Source organism: Gymnodraco acuticeps, unplaced genomic scaffold (genome assembly GCF_902827175.1).
Source record: "Gymnodraco acuticeps unplaced genomic scaffold, fGymAcu1.1, whole genome shotgun sequence".
NCBI lineage: Eukaryota > Metazoa > Chordata > Actinopteri > Perciformes > Bathydraconidae > Gymnodraco > Gymnodraco acuticeps.
The window spans coordinates 302,403-319,876 of NW_022990258.1; the positions used below are offsets into that span (position 1 = coordinate 302,403).

General features: G+C 42.0%; 3 protein-coding genes across 3 annotated transcripts; 1 reads left to right on the forward strand and 2 right to left on the reverse strand.

The window, feature by feature from the left end:
• Positions 1-4,860: 4,860 nt before the first annotated feature.
• On the reverse strand, positions 4,861-5,805 carry LOC117549087 (putative gustatory receptor clone PTE03). The gene has a single exon (XM_034220681.1). The coding sequence runs from the start codon at positions 5,803-5,805 to the stop codon at positions 4,861-4,863; it is 945 nt and encodes a 314-aa protein (XP_034076572.1).
• Positions 5,806-10,386: 4,581 nt separating this feature from the next.
• On the forward strand, positions 10,387-11,343 carry LOC117549085 (olfactory receptor 146-like). Its single transcript, XM_034220678.1, has one exon. The coding sequence runs from the start codon at positions 10,399-10,401 to the stop codon at positions 11,341-11,343; it is 945 nt and encodes a 314-aa protein (XP_034076569.1). The 5' UTR covers positions 10,387-10,398.
• A 2,255-nt stretch (positions 11,344-13,598) lies between these two features.
• Positions 13,599-14,732, reverse strand: LOC117549080 (olfactory receptor 146-like). The gene is made up of 2 exons (XM_034220673.1): positions 14,186-14,732; positions 13,599-14,056 (listed from the first exon to the last, which is right to left on the reverse strand). The coding sequence occupies exons 1-2, from the start codon at positions 14,532-14,534 to the stop codon at positions 13,599-13,601; spliced, it is 807 nt and encodes a 268-aa protein (XP_034076564.1). The 5' UTR covers positions 14,535-14,732.
• Positions 14,733-17,474: the final 2,742 nt, after the last annotated feature.

Genomic DNA, 17,474 nt, shown 5'->3' on the forward strand with positions numbered 1-17,474 from the left:
TAGTTCTTTTATAGCCCAACATTAGCCACCTTTAGCTTAGCGGTGGTGACGTGAAGTCCTGTGACCGTGCTGTAGTTCCTTTTATAGCCCAACATTAGCCACCTTTAGCTTAGCGGTGGTGACGTGAAGTCATATGACTATGCTGTAGTTCCTTTATAGCCCAACATTAGCCACCTTTAGCTTAGCGGTGGTGACGTGAAGTCATGTGACCGTGCTGTAGTTCCTTTATAGCCCAACATTTGCTGCCTTTAGCTTAGCGATGGTGACGTCAAGTCATGTGACCGTGCTGTAGTTCCTTTATAGCATAACGTTAGCCGCCTTTAGCTTAGAGGTGGTGGCGTGAAGTCATGTGACCGTGCTGTAGTTCCCTTATAGCCCAACATTAGCCACCTTTAGCTTAGCGGTGGTGATGTGAAGTCAGGGCTCGACATTAAGGACTGCCCGATGGCCTGGGGCCATCTAGTATTTAGCTCGGGCAATGAAGCCTCACCTGCTGGTTGCCCGATCGGGCAATCTATTATGCCAGTATCATGCAGCTCGCGGATCCAGTAATGAGAGACCCGACAGTAAAACTAAACTTATCTATAACTAGTTTAGGTAGTTTGAGAGGTAATTAAAATAGCTACGTGTGATATTCTAACCTAAAGTGTGTGTTTTGTCCGCTCACCGCTGCATGTGATCATGCAGAGCTGCGTGTCGACTCGTCAGCAGCAGCTGATCTCTCTCTCCCGTCAGATTAGACTTCACTCGCGTTTATGTCCATATCGATCAGATCCAGCTAGTTCTAGCTAATGATATGACTACCTGCTTATTAAAAGACACCTAAACAATAAGTGTCGCTATGCAACCGGGTGAGGCCACAAAGTATAGCGCAGCATTATGCATTTGTTTACATGCCCACCGGAACCCCGAGGCATTACCAACAGATCAACGCACAATCAACCAATACAGGACATCTCTTTCTCCACATTAAGTGTTAGACATTAGAATTGACTATTCTTGTCTGTCACATACTCTTCTTGTCTGTCACATAAGTGGCGCAACTGAAGCGGTATTGCGCTAAAGGGAAATTATTTTGACCGAAGATATTTAGATTTGCCGGCTAACGGGAACTCTGACGTCGCCATTTTGTGTGCTTCGCGGATGCGCTCGGCTCCTCTCGACTGCTGCTCGGGTCTGCTCGGTCAGCTTCCGGATGAGGAGGCATTCGTTCGACCAATTTAGATAACATTACAAATATTTTTAACAGGGGCCATAATAGTGTAAATAATGTTTGTTTTGGCAGTTATAACTGAATGTAATGTTTTCTACTTTTTTTACATCTGGGAAGGCATTTGCCTTCATCAGATGGAAAGTGTCTTGACCAACAACTTAAGTATTTCTTAAAGCTATGCAGGGCATGCAAGCGAGCAAACACAAACAAGAACAAACAAACAAATGAAATTAAAAATAAAATTGAAATTGTACAATATAATATTGTGGTGGTTCATCTTATAATTCAGTCTAGAGAATGCACCAGACAGCATCTAAGACCTGCAACAATCTAAATGTTCTAGGGGGAGGCCCCCCAAACCCTTCGTGCGTCATTTTGTCCGCGCGCATTTTTCAGGGCAATCTCTATTGGGCTCAGGGCCATCTGTAAATTAGCGTAGATGGCCCACAGGGCCATCTCCCAAAATCCTTAATGTCATGCACTGGAAGTCATTTAACCGTGCTGTAGTTCCTTTATAGCCCAACATCAGACACCTTTAGCTTAGCGGTGGTGACGTGAAGTCATATGACCATGCTGTAGTTCCTTTTATAGCCCAACATTAGCCACCTTTAGCTTAGCGGTGGTGACGTGAAGTCATGTGACCGTGCTGTAGTTCCTTTATAGCCCAACATTAGCCACCTTTAGCTTAGCGGTGGTGACGTGAAGTCATGTGACCGTGCTGTAGTTCCTTTATAGCCCAACATTAGCCGCCTTTAGCTTAGCGATGGTGACGTCAAGTCATGTGACCGTGCTGTAGTTCCTTTATAGCCTAACGTTAGCCGCCTTTAGCTTAGCGGTGGTGACGTGAAGTCATGTGACCGTGCTGTAGTTCCTTTATAGCCCAACATTAGCCGCCTTTAGCTTAGCGATGGTGACGTCAAGTCATGTGACCGTGCAGTAGTTCCTTTATAGCCTAACGTTAGCCGCCTTTAGCTTAGCGGTGGTGACGTGAAGTCATGTGACCGTGCTCTAATTCCTTTATAGCCCAACATTAGCCACCTTTAGCTTATCGGTGGTGACGTGAAGTCATGTGACCGTGCTGTAGTTCCTTTATAGCCCAACATTAGCCACCTTTAGCTTAGCGATGGTGACGTGAAGTCATGTGACCGTGCTGTAGTTCCTTTATAGCCTAATGTTAGCTGCCTTTAGCTTAGCGGTGGTGACGTGAAGTCATGTGACCGTGCTGTAGTTCCTTTATATCCCAACATTAGCCGCCTTTAGCTTAGCGGTGGTGATGTGAAGTCATTTAACCGTGCTGTAGTTCCTTTATAGCCCAACATCAGCCACCTTTAGCTTAGCGGTGGTGACGTGAAGTCATGTGACCGTGCTGTAGTTCCTTTATAGCCCAACATTAGCCACATTTAGCTTAGCGGTGGTGACGTGAAGTCATGTGACCGTGCTGTAGTTCCTTTATAGCCCAACATTAGCCACCTTTAGCTTAGCGGTGGTGACGTGAAGTCATGTGACCGTGCTGTAGTTCCTTTATAGCCCAGCATTAGCCGCCTTTAGCTTAGCGGTGGTGACGTGAAGTCATGTGATCGTGCTGTAGTTCCTTTATAGCCCAACATTAGCCACCTTTAGCTTAGCGATGGTGACGTGAAGTCATGTGACCGTGCTGTAGTTCCTTTATAGCCCAACATTAGCCACCTTTAGCTTAGCGGTGGTGACGTGAAGTCATGTGACCGTGCTGTAGTTCCTTTATAGCCCAGCATTAGCCGCCTTTAGCTTAGCGGTGGTGACGTCAAGTCATCTGACCGTGCTGTAGTTCCTTTATAGCCCAACATTAGCCACCTTTAGCTTAGCGGTGGTGACGTGAAGTCATGTGACCGTGCTGTAGTTCCTTTATAGCCCAACATTAGCCACCTTTAGCTTAGCGGTGGTGAGGTGTGGTAAAGTGGTGTTAATATGTGGAAATTATCACGCTTAACTAAATGTTTAAGAATCATACACGTTTGTTTGACACAGATTATTTTCTGACATAATCCGAAAAATAAATACCATTGGATTATACAATTCAATATAGGCCTGCAATATGTATATACACAAGTAAAATTGTACATGGATATGGATTCTCATGGATATGCAGATATACGTGGTTCTGGGTGTACATCAGCATTAAACACAATTGTACACTATTGGAAAGGGTGTGTGAGTGCAATCAAGGCCCTTTAAAAGTCATTATGTTGTTTTACATATTTTGTTCATATGCAACATTAAACTGATGAACAAAGCACCTTTACCTGGGTATTGTCCACAGTACATGTATAATACCAATGTGTACTTGTAAAAGCGCCTCGATGACCTCGAGGCGTGAAGATGGACGGTGTGGCGCAGTGCGCTGTGCAATGATCATCAGATCAAGGGGTGAAACCCGCTGCTGCGTCTGTAAAGCCGGTGTGTCCTTGGGCAAGACACTTCACCTGAACTTGCTCCTGTGGGTATTGTCCACAGTATCTGACCATTGCATGTAATGTGTAATGTGTGTATATGTAAAGCGCTTTGAGTCATTGAAAAAGCGCTATAATAAATGTAAGGAATTATTATTATTATTACCTAATGTGTCAAACATTTAAATAGTGGTAGTTTTATAACATATATTATTCTGAAATGGGGTACTATCAAGGAATATTTGATAATGCTAATTGTGAAGTTAAAACTTCTTTGCAGCAATGTTGAGCGCATCATCAAATGAGGGAAACTGGACTCGCCTGTCAATACACTGATATTTATTGAGAGACAGACAATTACATACGGCCGGGAAATCATCCTAGTTTCACACTGTCCTTGTGCTCCACCAAGGTAATCTCTGAACCAAAAGACACAAAACATCTAACCAACACGAGGAGAGGCGGGCTCCCAGAAAGCCCGCGTATACCTAATTAGTAGCAGATGTGAGACAATAGTCTACTTGTCTCAAAGAGATCCAGACAAGCCTCAACCTACACAGGAGTCTTTGACTGACTACAAGCAGATGTTTGCAGTATCACAGATTCTATAAAACAATAAGAAACTCTATAAACAGATCAGATGAAAATATTCTCTTACACTAATAATTTACTACCTATAGTAGTTTAACTTTACTTTAAAATAAGTTTTGAATCCAGGATTTTCTATACTTGATGCTTTCACTGAAGGACTTAGCTGGGAACTTCAAGATATCGTTTAGTGTTTTGTTTTTCTGCATTTGCTGAAACCTTCATCATTAAACAATCCTGAAAAGGTTTGACAACCAAACATGACTTCTTCAAAAGAATACATTGTAACTAAGATGTGATGAAAAAGGCAATTTCCCCAGATTATGGTCAATATAATTTATCATTCTAAATAAATATTTGTTTTAACTCTGCAAATCTGTTACTCAACTACATTTTAATCCAATATCTCTTAACTAGGCTGATTTCATCTTGTCACTTTGATAATGCATTCACTCTCCTGACATTTAAAAGGTGCTGTTTATTAATATGCATGATTCTCTGAAAAATATTTCCATGACTGACAAGTTTATTGATGATGACAACCCTATTTATCTTTCAACACCTTAATGAAAAATGTTTTTATTTACAACAACAGTGCCCTTTCAGCATGATACCTACAGAAGCGTTATCAGTTTATTTAATTTGAACTACAAGTCTGCTGTAAAACAAAGTGGCAATCCTCTGCTTTATCTGTTTTATCTGCAGCCCGTAGATGACGGCGTTGAAAGCAGGCAAAGTGGCTTCACATAAAACAGACACCACCTTCCTGTAGTCCGACATCTGAGGGAAGCGGTGCAGGGTGATAATGATGAGGGCGGACGCCAGCATGAAGACGTACATGGCCAGGTGAGTGGCGCAGGTCTGCAGCGCTTTGCTGTTCAGAGCCTTGTTCTTACTGCGCAGACACACCATGGCGATCTTCAGGTAGGTGAGCGTGATGCTACACACGGAGGATCCCAGGATGACCACGGTGTATCCGAGGGCGTAGATGTTGTTGATGAGCACGCTCTCGCAGGAGAGGTTGAACAAGGAGGCGTTGTCGCAGTACGGGTTGGGTATCACCCTCCTGCAGCGAGACAGACGCACGCTGAGGCCGATGAGAATCGTGACGCCAATGAATGTGGTCGCCCACGCCCACACCGACAGACCCAGCACCATCCTGTGGGTCATGATGGCGGCGTAGCGCAGCGGGTTGCAGATGGCCACGTAGCGGTCAAACGCCATGATCATGAGCACGGTGTGAGAGGTGCCTGCATAGAGGTGAACACAGAAGGCCTGGAAGGCGCAGTCGATGTAATGGATGTAGCGCTCTGGTTGAGGAATGAAAATGTCACGGAGAACATGCGGTGTGACAATCGTAGCCCCAAAAATGTCATTAATACTCATGTTGCAGAACAGCAGGTACATGGGCTGGTGCAGGCTGCTGCTCGTACAGATCAGCACCACCAGCGTGATGTTAGACACCAGAGCAAAGATGTAGATGAAGAGGAGGAAGATGAAGGAGGGGATGGTGGACTGGGGGGAGATCTTCAACCCCTCCAGGAGGAGAATGTCCTCATTCAGAGTCAAGTTTTCCATGTCTATGTAAAACTGCATTTGTCCCTGCAAAGTTTCTGATAACAACAAAAAGGTTTTACAAAGCAAACAGGAATGGGCTGAGCGACATGTACTACATTAAATATACTGGATATATATTACCAAATACCTTATATCAACATTGCGTATTCTATGGTTAACTATTGCAGCTTTCAGTGTAAAGAATCAGTCATGTGGACACAATGACTTAATAGGTAGAAGCTAGAAAAGAGACATCACGTTATTGTAATGCAGACATTAAACAACAGGACAATACAACACTAAATCTGACATCATATTACAATGTTGATATATGTATAGTCTTCTTATTACACTCTATACTCTCGTCTTCATCATAAATATTTCAGTTTCTTCACAATTGTCACAATAGTTCAGTGTTTCTGCAGCTAGCCCTAACCCTGGATACCCTGATCCCATGGATGGCCATTCAGACACACAACAGACAACACAGGTTAGAAGCATGTACAGTTCTGATGAAGATTAATACAAGGCAACATATTTCAAGACATGTCATTAGTACTGTAATCAAGAGCAATATCTTACCTGGAGTATTGCATATTAATATTAAAGCTTTTCCAAATCTTATTTTTGATGTCTTAAGAGCAGATTGAATCGACCCCTACATCAAGGACTTTGTACAATGCAAATAAAGGACACACGCTGTTATCAAAGAATAGCTACATATTGCTGAGGTACATTTACACACATAACATCTCCAGCTGCAGTGAGGCGTAAGCATTATCTTGTTGCACCCCCTCCACCTAAGACCCAACTTGTAAAAGCTGCAGCACTTTTATTCAGTGCCCTGGAGGCTTTTACCTGGAAGTCAGCTGTCACTTAGTAACAGGTGACTCGCAGCATCACCCATGTGTCCATAGTGATGGTAATCATACACATAATAATAGACACTAAACCTGTGCATGTTTTTCGGTTTTTCTGATGTAAAGTATATAACATATCAAATGGTATTAACCCAGTCTTTTTATTTATGAAATAATATGTCATAGTTACAGTGCATAGCAATGGGACACGATACCCTGATAAGACTGTATATGGTATGCTGTGATATGAGGCATTACTTCATTTGTATCTAAAATACATCACATTGATGCATTTAACTTTGAAATGCAAAGTAAAAGTTGATTTTTTTCTGTTTATTTATTTAATATCAGTTGGCAGGATTGAAGCACAACATTGAAGTGAAGCAGGTGCGTTAGGCCTGAGATTCCGGAACAGCCCTTTATATCATAATAAGACCCTGAACCAGATTCTGGTAGTGAATGCTCTTTTACAACATTAAATAAACTTGTGTTTATATTCCCGAAAAAGCAACCTTTTAAAAAGATTTAAAAGTTTAAATATATATCATTTATGTAATTGATGCTAATTTAACTGCTAAGCATGGCGTCAGCTCTGGAACCATACTCCTTGATAGAGATTGGACTCTATTTCTTCTCCATAGTTGCCCAAGGTGTTAGACGCCAGGCGGGTGTGGGGATACTCACAAGCCCCCGGTTGGGTGCCGCTTTGTAGGAGTTTCCCCTAGTGGACGAAAGTGGTTGCCTCCCTACGCCTGCGGGTTATGTGGGGTAAAACTCTGACTGTTGTATGTGCTTATGCACCAAACAGTAATTCAGAGTATTCAGCCTTCTTGGAGACCGTTGAAAGAGCTTCGCACGACTATGGAGCTCCTAAAGGGGGACTCCTTAGTCCTGCTTGGAGACTCCAACGCACATGTGGGCAATGATGGAGACACTTGGAGGGGTATGATTGGGAGGACCGGCCCCCCTGATCTGAACTCAAGCGGTGCTTTGTTACTGGACTTCTGTGCTAGTCATGGATTGGCCATGACAAACATGTACGAACATAAGGCTGTATGTTTTGGACACTCGAGTGAAGAGGGGGAGCTGTCAACTGATCAGCATCTGGTGATGAGTTGGGTCGAGTGCCAGGGGAAGCCTCTGGACAAACCTGGTAAGCCCAAATGTGTATTAAGTGAACTAGGAATGTAGGGTGCTTTATGCAGATGATGTGGTTCTGATGGCTTCATCAGTCTGCGACCTCACTGGATCGGTTCCAAGCCGAGTATCTTCGTTACAACGGTCCGGTCAAGCTTCTGCAATACCGCTCCGACTGCCCTGATACTTGCGGGACCATCTCATGCTCCATTGCAGTCACTTTGAGTCGCTGATGAGGATCAGCAACTCCAAATCTGAGGCCATGGTTCTCAGCCGGAAACAGTTGCACTGTCTACTCGGGATGGATCCTAAGGCAGTGGCGGTTCTAGAACATTTCACATGGGGTGGCAAAGGGGGGGCAAGAGGTCATGCCAGGGTGGCATGGGAGGGTGGACAGTAGGTGGTATTTTATACTGTATAACCTATTTATTGTTAAATCACGGCCTAACACAAGTGTTCTTAAAGCACAAGAGAAACAAGGTGTTCAGACAAACAAACTAACATATAGTATAAAACAGCAGAAAGTACTCATGATACCTAGAACTCTGTTTACTGTAAGTACAGTACTTAGTTATAATGAAGTACACAAATGACATCACCCATCTCTCAGAGAGCTGAAGGTGAGCTGCAGCAACACATCTCAACATGTGTTCGTACTAAGAGCTGCTAGAGTGAGCTGCTGTGATGGAACATGTAAGGAGAACAAGAACACACCATGTGGTCCAGCTGGAGTCTCCTCTGCCTCCTGAGCCCTGCCTCTGGCCCTCTCTCTGACACCTCCTCTTCCTCACATACATGTCTTCTTCTTCACTAATGTCTTCATCTCCTCCTCTTCCTCCTGCTCCGACCCTCCTGCTCTCTTCATCTCCCCCTCTTCCTCCTGCTCCGACCCTCCTGCTCTCTTCATCTCCTCCTCTTCCTCCTGCTCTGACCCTCCTCCTCTTCCTCCTGCTCCGACCCTCCTGCTCTCTTCATCTCCTCCTCTTCCTCCTGCTCCGACCCTCCTGCTCTCTTCATCTCCTCCTCTTCCTCCTGCTCCGACCCTCCTGCTCTCTTCATCTCCTCCTCTTCCTCCTGCTCTGACCCTCCTGCTCTCTTCATCTCCTCCTCTTCCTCCTGCTCTGACCCTCCTGCTCTCTTCATCTCCTCCTCTTCCTCCTGCTCTGACCCTCCTGCTCTCTTCATCTCCTCCTCTTCCTCCTGCTCCGACCCTCCTGCTCTCTTCATCTCCTCCTCTTCCTCCTGCTCCGACCCTCCTGCTCTCTTCATCTCCTCCTCTTCCTCCTGCTCTGACCCTCCTCCTCTTCCTCCTGCTCCGACCCTCCTGCTCTGACCCTCCTGCTCTCTTCATCTCCTCCTCTTCCTCCTGCTCTGACCCTCCTCCTCTTCCTCCTGCTCTGACCCTCCTGCTCTCTTCATCTCCTCCTCTTCCTCCTGCTCCGAGCCTCCTGCTCTCTTCATCTCCTCCTCTTCCTCCTGCTCTGACCCTCCTGCTCTCTTCATCTCCTCCTCTTCCTCCTGCTCTGACCCTCCTGCTCTCTTCATCTCCTCCTCTTCCTCCTGCTCTGACCCTCCTGGTCTCTTCATCTCTCTTTTCCTCTTCTTCTTCGTCCTGATCACTTCTCATATGTCTTTGTGTTGTTGTTGACTCACTCCAGCTACTCTGGCCTGCAAGAGTCTACTTGTGAAAAGCACTGGTACAAATGCTTGTATAACATTACACGTTAGGGCCATGTAGCTGATAAGTAGCATATAATAAATAAAACATCAGAAAGTATTTATCAAACGCTCACAGGCAGCTGTGTTTAGATCCAGTTTGACGGTAAAGGATGTATCCTGGTTTAATTTATCTGGCCTCATTGCTGTGATGTGTAATTTACGTGGATTTAATAGTATTGTTTCCGTGTGGCTAGGGCCTAAGGGTCTTGTTCTCGAGTGAGGAAACTGTTGTGACGAAGCCTGAAGGCCAAGCTCTCAGTCTACCGGTCAATTTTTGTTCCTGCCCTCACCTTTGGTCGTGAAGGATGGGTCATGAGCGAGAGAACAAGATTGTGGATACAAGTGGGCGAAATGCCTTTCTAGACTCTACCCCTAGATGGCCAAACGGAGATAGATCTTGCAACAATAGTGACTAAGAATGTATTTTTCTAGGCCCTGTTACCTCCAACAACCGTGTTCTCAAGTTTAAAAATGTTTACAAAGTCTCTTTTGCGCACACTGTCAGAAATTCCTTTTCACAAATTAAGAACAAAACAACATATTATCCAAGTAAAAGCATTCTGAGTGTCTGGATATACTGGGTCTGGTTTAGAGCGTGCAGGAGGCACATTATAATATATAACTACCCTGATGTCAGCTTGATCCCTTGAGGTTACATCACCCACAAAATGACTGCAGAACTTCTCTTTAAAAGTAAAGTCGGAGGTTGTAGTCTTCTGTCAGAAGAAGGGTTGCTGTTTGGTGACTACAGGCACGGGGGAATACATTAAAGGTAATATAATGCTTTTAAGTTTCTCCCGGATTTACATTTGAAATGGTCTGACTTGTATTGAATAGATCTAATAACTATTGTGACTTATCAGTATCCCCCTTTTTTGTGTTTTCTTTCTTCAAGTTGATGGAAAACTACACTTTCAACAGCTTCGCCCTCCAGCTGGAGGGGTTAAAAGTCACAGAAACGTCAATGTACCCTGTATTTTTCTTTTTCTTTTTTTCTTACATTATTATTATATTGGTGAATGTTGGCATTGTAATTCTGATTTTTATTGACAAAAACCTTCAGCAGCCCATGTATCTACTTTTCTGTAACCTGCCCTTCAATGACATTCTTGGAAACTCCATCATGGTTCCTCGTTTGCTCATAGATATACTGCGGCCTCCCTCTGAACGCCTTATCAGTTATCCAGAGTGTTTGGTGCAAGCTTTTTCCACACACATGTATGGTACCACTGCTCACACAGTGCTCATGATTATGGCTTTTGACAGATACGTGGCTATCTGTTATCCTCTGCGCTATGCTGCTATAATGACAAACAAGATGGTGATCAAGCTGACAGTTTCTGCCTGGGGAGTAGCCTTGGTTACGGTCGGGATTCTGCTCGGTCTGACCATACGCCTGAACCGATGTCGAACTTTGATCACAAATCCTTTTTGTGACAATGCCTCTCTGTTCAAACTGTCCTGTGAGAGTGTGTTCATTAATAATGTCTATGGCCTCACGTTCACTGTAGTGCTCTTCACATCTTCAATCGGCAGTATTCTAATAACCTACAGTAAGATCACTGTGGTCTGTCTGATGAATAAAAACAAGTCTTTGAACAGTAAAGCCCTGAAGACCTGCAGCACTCATCTTTCTGTATATCTAATGATGTTACTGAGTGGAATGCTTGTTATCCTCCTGCATCGCTTCCCTCAGTACTCAGACTACAGAAAACTAGCTGCCATTTTATTCCATATCATCCCCGGCAGCCTGAACCCTATTATTTATGGAGTTCAGTCGAAAGAGATACGAAAATTCCTGTCACAATTATTTCAGCATAAAAAGGTTTTGCCATCATTTTAATTCCAATACAAATTAACAGAAGCAAACTAAATATACATGCATTTATATAAGAAGCAGTGTGCTTGTCTGTGTTTTTAAGCATATACATGGATGAACTTAACGTTACTGTGATCAAATCAATAGTTAACCAAACTGTTTTTAATATTTAATTTACTTGTAGAAAACAATGAAACTATAACTCTTTTTATTTGAGTAATGCTTTAATTTATGGTCATTTTTGAACATATAATGTAATTTATCAATACGAAATGATGTGTTAACCTCATGGAATTGTATTGTAAACATCTATAACAATATTTGGATGGCTTTTATAAAGATGCAACATTTAATGGTTATAATATCGTAAATGGTTAATTATATTCGCTAAAACATCAAGACTGACCAAACATTATTGATTGTTAATAAATAGTTTCAGGTCCACCAATGTCTGTTATGTTAAATGATGTTTTAGAAATTATTTGGTACTAATACTTAATATTGTATACAAAAATGTGTAATGTGACAGCTGCTCACATTTGTGATAACCTATTATCAGGTATGATAAAATACAATTTGTGTTTCATATTACACAAACTAATGATGAAAAAACATGAATTATGAATAATATGTAAATGGTATATATTGTCATTCATCAAGATATAAAGATTATCAATGCAACATTTTAAATGATGGTTATTTTAAATGGTCACGCCTGTTATGCTTCTGTAATCTGTTTTTCTATTTGTTTAGAAGCAAAATAAACTTTAAAAAACGTGTGCTTTTATACAATTATTTGTTTGTTGTTTGTAATTGTTACAATGGTGAACTCTATTTTGTTCTGAATCTCTGTTCATGGTACGTCTTCAGTTATTAAAAATATAATAAATGAATATCAATAATTGTTGTGTCTTATGTTTGTAAAATGAATATCAGATTCAACAGATGGATTCGGGAGGTCATACTTTGCCTCACCAAGAATCGCGATCCTAATAATAACCTTTATTTATAAAAGTACTTGAAGAGTAGTCTAAACTTTTCCAAATAAGCATGAGATAAGAGACTTAATCTTCAAAGCCTTTCTGAGCTTAAGGAAGCAGGACTGAGGGCTCCCTTTTCCTGCTGCTCAAAGTTCTGGTCATTCTCAAAAAACACTGGTTGTAATAAAGTTACTTAATCCGTAACCAACAGAAGACCCTCCATAAATATTTCCCTTTCTACTAAACGTGTATTTTTGACATTTGTTTTGTGTGACGCCATTTCCACAAATTGGAGTTGGGGTTAGATTGGTTTGTTGAGGCAGGGGCCCTTGTTATTAATCATCATTGTGATTCCCAGGTCTAACCACCCCCCCTTCATATTAGCTTCAAATATAACAATGGTGTTGTAACCACCATAGGGAGCAATAATAACGTAAGGTAATATGAATAGTCTTTTTAATACTTACATTAAACTGGAATTCATATCCATCTTTTAAACTTACAATATGCACAGAAGTTTAAAACAAATATCCAAACCTTTACATGACTTTTCAGAGTACAATTTAATTACTATTTCCTTGCATTCTAGCAGCAGGAAAGTGAAAGCTACATTTGTACAGTTGCAACTTTATAATCAACTTTAGAGGCGGTCTGGAAATCAATAACTAACTTATTATCATAGGAACAGATTGTTACAAACCTGTTGTCCACTTATGTGTCTAATCATTGTTGATATAAAAACAATTCTGAAGGTTCTTTTGGATGGCGATCATATATTCAAAATGAATTGTTATAATACATTTTTAAACAGTTAGTTGCTTATACATCCATAAACATTATTAAGACTGAGTCTTTGGTAAAAGGTTATTATACATATTAAAGCATCCAAAAACTTTTTTTAATTTGAAGGTTAGTACTTTGTAAATGTTTATAAAGTTACAGATTTTATTTCCATCCAATTAGTTTGATAGATATTTACGAATCATTTGGCAAACATTGACAACTACTTGATATAGTATATAAACTTGAAGTAGTGCGCAACAAAAAACCTTTCAAGACATTTAGAGAACATTACAACGATTAATTACTTCTTATCATTAGGTTAATAAATATAGTTTCATTAACTTTTCATTTCAATAAATTGAGGGGTGATGTAAATGTTCTGAAATTCAAAGGTCTTGAATCGTTTATCATTTGAGTACTAATTTGACCGATCCAATAATATGCATAAAAAAACTAACAAATACAGGCATATTTCTGCTTATGTATAAATATATTCTTTATTCATTTGAATTAACATTACAACGATGGCAACACTCTTTTACGCTGAAACATATGTGATACGAATGTTCGTATCTCTTTCGACTGAACTCCATAAATAATAGGGTTCAGGCTGCCGGGGATGATATGGAATAAAATGGCAGCAAGTTTTCTGTAGTCTGAGTACTGAGGGAAGCGATGCAGGATGATAATAAGAAACCCACTCAGTATCATAATTAGATATACAGAAAGATGAGTGCTGCAGGTCTTCAGGGCTTTACTGTTGCTTTTATTCATCAGACAGACCACAGTGATCTTACTGTAGGTGATAACCATGCTGCCGATTGAAGATGTGAACAGAACTACAGTGAACGTGAGGCCATAGACATTATTAATGAACACACTCTCACAGGACAGTTTGAACAGAGAGGCATTGTCACAAAAAGGATTTGTGATCATAGTCCTGCATCGGTTCAGGCGTATGGTCAGACCGAGCAGAATCCCGACCGTAACAAAGGCTACTCCCCAGGCAGAAACTGTCAGCTTGATCACCATCTTGTTTGTCATTATGGCAGCATAGCGCAGAGGATTACAGATAGCCACATATCTGTCAAAAGCCATAATTATCAGCACTGTGTGAGAGGTGGTACCAAACATATGTGTGGAAAATGCTTGCACCACACACTCTGGATAACTGATGATGCGTTCCGAGGGAGCCTTCAACATGTCCAAAAGCAAACGGGGAACCATGATAGAGTTTCCAAGAATATCATTAAAAGGCAGGTTGCAAAAAAGTAGATACATGGGCTGGTGAAGGTTTTTGTCAAGGAAAATCAGAATTACAATGCCAATGTTAACCAACATGATAAACAGGTAAGAAAAAAAGAAAAAGAAAAATAGAGGGTACATTGACGTTTCCGTGACTTTTAACCCCTCCAGCTGGAGGGCGAAGCTGTTGAAAGTGTAGTTTTCCATCAACCTGAAGAATGAAACACAAATGAAGGGGATGCTGACATGTCACAGAAGTAAGTAAAAGATCTTACCAGAAAAATATGTTTCCTAAAATGTAAACCACAATGAAATTTAAAATAATTCAATATTACCTTCAATTTCTCTTTCTGTGCCTGAAGTAACCACACGGTCTTCTGACCGACTTCAACCTCTGTCTCAACTTTAAAAAGATGTACTGTAGTCATATCGTGGGTGACGTAATAGTGTGTCATCAAGCAGGTAACGATTGGCTACCTCTCTTATTTCATTGTCCAAGGTTGGCATTGCTTGTTGGACAAGTGTCAATTTGGGATTCACTTAAAATGATGCAGCTTTCTCTTGCACAGAATTTGGATTAATGTTTAACGGCACTTTGTTTTCCAAAATGTCTTAAAAGTACAGTTATATGGCATGTGATTTATTGTAATTTCTTGAGTTAGGGCCCAGGACAAAAGGATGAGATCAATTCAAGGAAAGGCAACACACTTGGCTATTTCTGGCCACAGTACGATTTACTATGTGACATCAGCGTAATGTGCGTTATATCAGACCTCCTGCACATTCTACCCAGGCGCAACGCCCTGCCTTAACCAGAGTCTTTCCTGAAAGTGAGAATTCTTCTGATCTGATGTTTGAGTTCATCAAAGAAAACAGCTCAACCTATGACCCTTGCACTCCACTGCCCCAAAGACTTGTGACCCATTGTTGGTCCCTGAGGTAACATGTTTTTTTTAAGAACTCCCTATTTGCTCATTCCAAGAACTATCTCCATTTGGCCGTCTACAGGTTATGTCGGTAATGGTAAATGGTAAATGGACTGTACTTATAGCGCTTTATCCAGTCTTTAAGACCCCTCAAAGCGCTTTACATACTACATGTCATTAACTCATTCACACCCATTCATACATAGCCGTGTATGTTACTCTAGGGCAGACCTGGGCATTGTACGGCCCTTTGGTTGACTCTGACTGGCCCGTGTAAGGTTAATTGGAAATTACAAAATAAACATATTTTCTAATGTTACCTCATGCATGGACTAAAGCTGCAATGCTTTTATTTTGAAGTTGTTTTTTATTCACGTACATAATGACGCAATACGTCAAATCAAGACGTGCGCCTTATTGGATCATTGTCACAAGACGACTTTAGCTCTCAAAAATGTCAGCTCATGCTAAAAAAAGAAAGGTAGATGCCGAATGTAGGGTTTTCATCAAAAATTGGACTGCTAAGCATTTATTTACTGAAGTCGGAGGTAAAGCCGTGTGTTTAGTTTGCGGGGAGCAGATCGCCGTGTTCAAGGACTACAATTTGAGTCGGCATTACGAGACGAAACACGCGGAGAAATACAAAAACTTGACTGATGCTGAAAGGGCGCGCACATCGAACGCTTTGCTAGCTAAGCTGCAAAAGCAGCAAGGCTTTTTTACCAAGCTTCACACATCCAAGGATGCAGCAACCAAGACCAGCTTTGTGATATCCCACAAAATAGCTGAACACAGTAAGCCATTCTCAGAGGGGGAGTTTGTCAAAGAGTGCTTAGTGGACTCTGCAGCACTAATATGCCCTGAAAAAAAATAAGCCTTTGAGCAAGTCCCGCTGTCCAGGCGAACCGTGACGAGAAGGATCGAGGACATTGCAGGGAATCTGGAGCTTCAGCTGCAACGTGAAGTGGCAAGTTTTGACTTTATCTCCTTGGCTTTGGACGAGAGCTGTGATGTCCGCGACACAGCGCAGTTACTCGTATTTGTCCGTGGGATAACGCTGGACTTCAAGATTACGGAGGAGCTGGCAGCAATGCGGCCGATGAAAGGGACGATGACAGGGAGCGACCTGAGGTAAATGCGTGCATGGACACGCTGGGACTGAAATGGGACGGACTGGCAGGTGTCACAACAGACGGTTGTCCAAATCTTACAGGTAAAAATGTTGGACTTTTGAAACGTATGCAAGATAAAGTGACTGAAATCGACGCAGATCAGAAATTGGTATTTTTGCATTGTATTATACACCAACATGTGTTGTGCAAGTCAGTGCTAAAAATTCACCATGTTATTGAGGTTGTTACTAAAATAGTAAACTTCATCAGGGCACGGGCATTGAATCACAGACAGTTTGTTGCACTTTTGGAGGAGCATGAGACTGAGCATCGTGACATCGGCACCACACAGCTGTCAGATGGCTCAGCCTGGGCAAAGTGCTCAAAAGAGTTCGTTACCTGAAAGCAGAGATTCAAGAGTTTTGTGAGAAGAAAGGCAAAGACATCCCAGAGCTCTCAGATGAGGACTGGATGGCAGATGTTACATTTGCTGTTGATGTGACTGCACTGATGAATGAGCTGAACACCGAACTGCAGGGCAAGGGCCTTTTTGTTCATGAAATGCACAGCCTGGTGAAGGCTTTCATGAGAAAGATGCAGTTTCTTTCAAGCCAACTGGAGAGCAACACTCTCACTCACATGCAGACCCTGAAAGAAGTCACACCATCAGCTGATCACCTCCGCAGGTACTCATCCATGTAGGAGCATTGCATGGTGAGTTTAAGGTGATTTGAAGATCTCCTCTCCCTTTACCTGCAGTGTGGATAATGCACTCAGTGATGTTCAGCTGGAACTCATCGACCTGCAGTCTGATGCAGTACTGGTAGAGCGCTTTAAGTCAGGATCTCTGCTGGATTTCTACTCTTCTCTCGAGGAGGAGAACTTTCCAAACATGAGGAGACATGCTCAGAAGATGTTGGTTCTCTTTGGCTCTACCTACATATGTGAACAAACATGTTCAAAGATGAAGTTTATGAAATCCAGGTATAGATCCTCTCTCACTGATGATCATCTGTCAGCTGTGCTTTGCATCTCCACCTCAGACATTCAACCTGACTTTGACGCACTCGTTAAAGCCCAGCAGAGACTAGATTTCTCTCACTGAACAA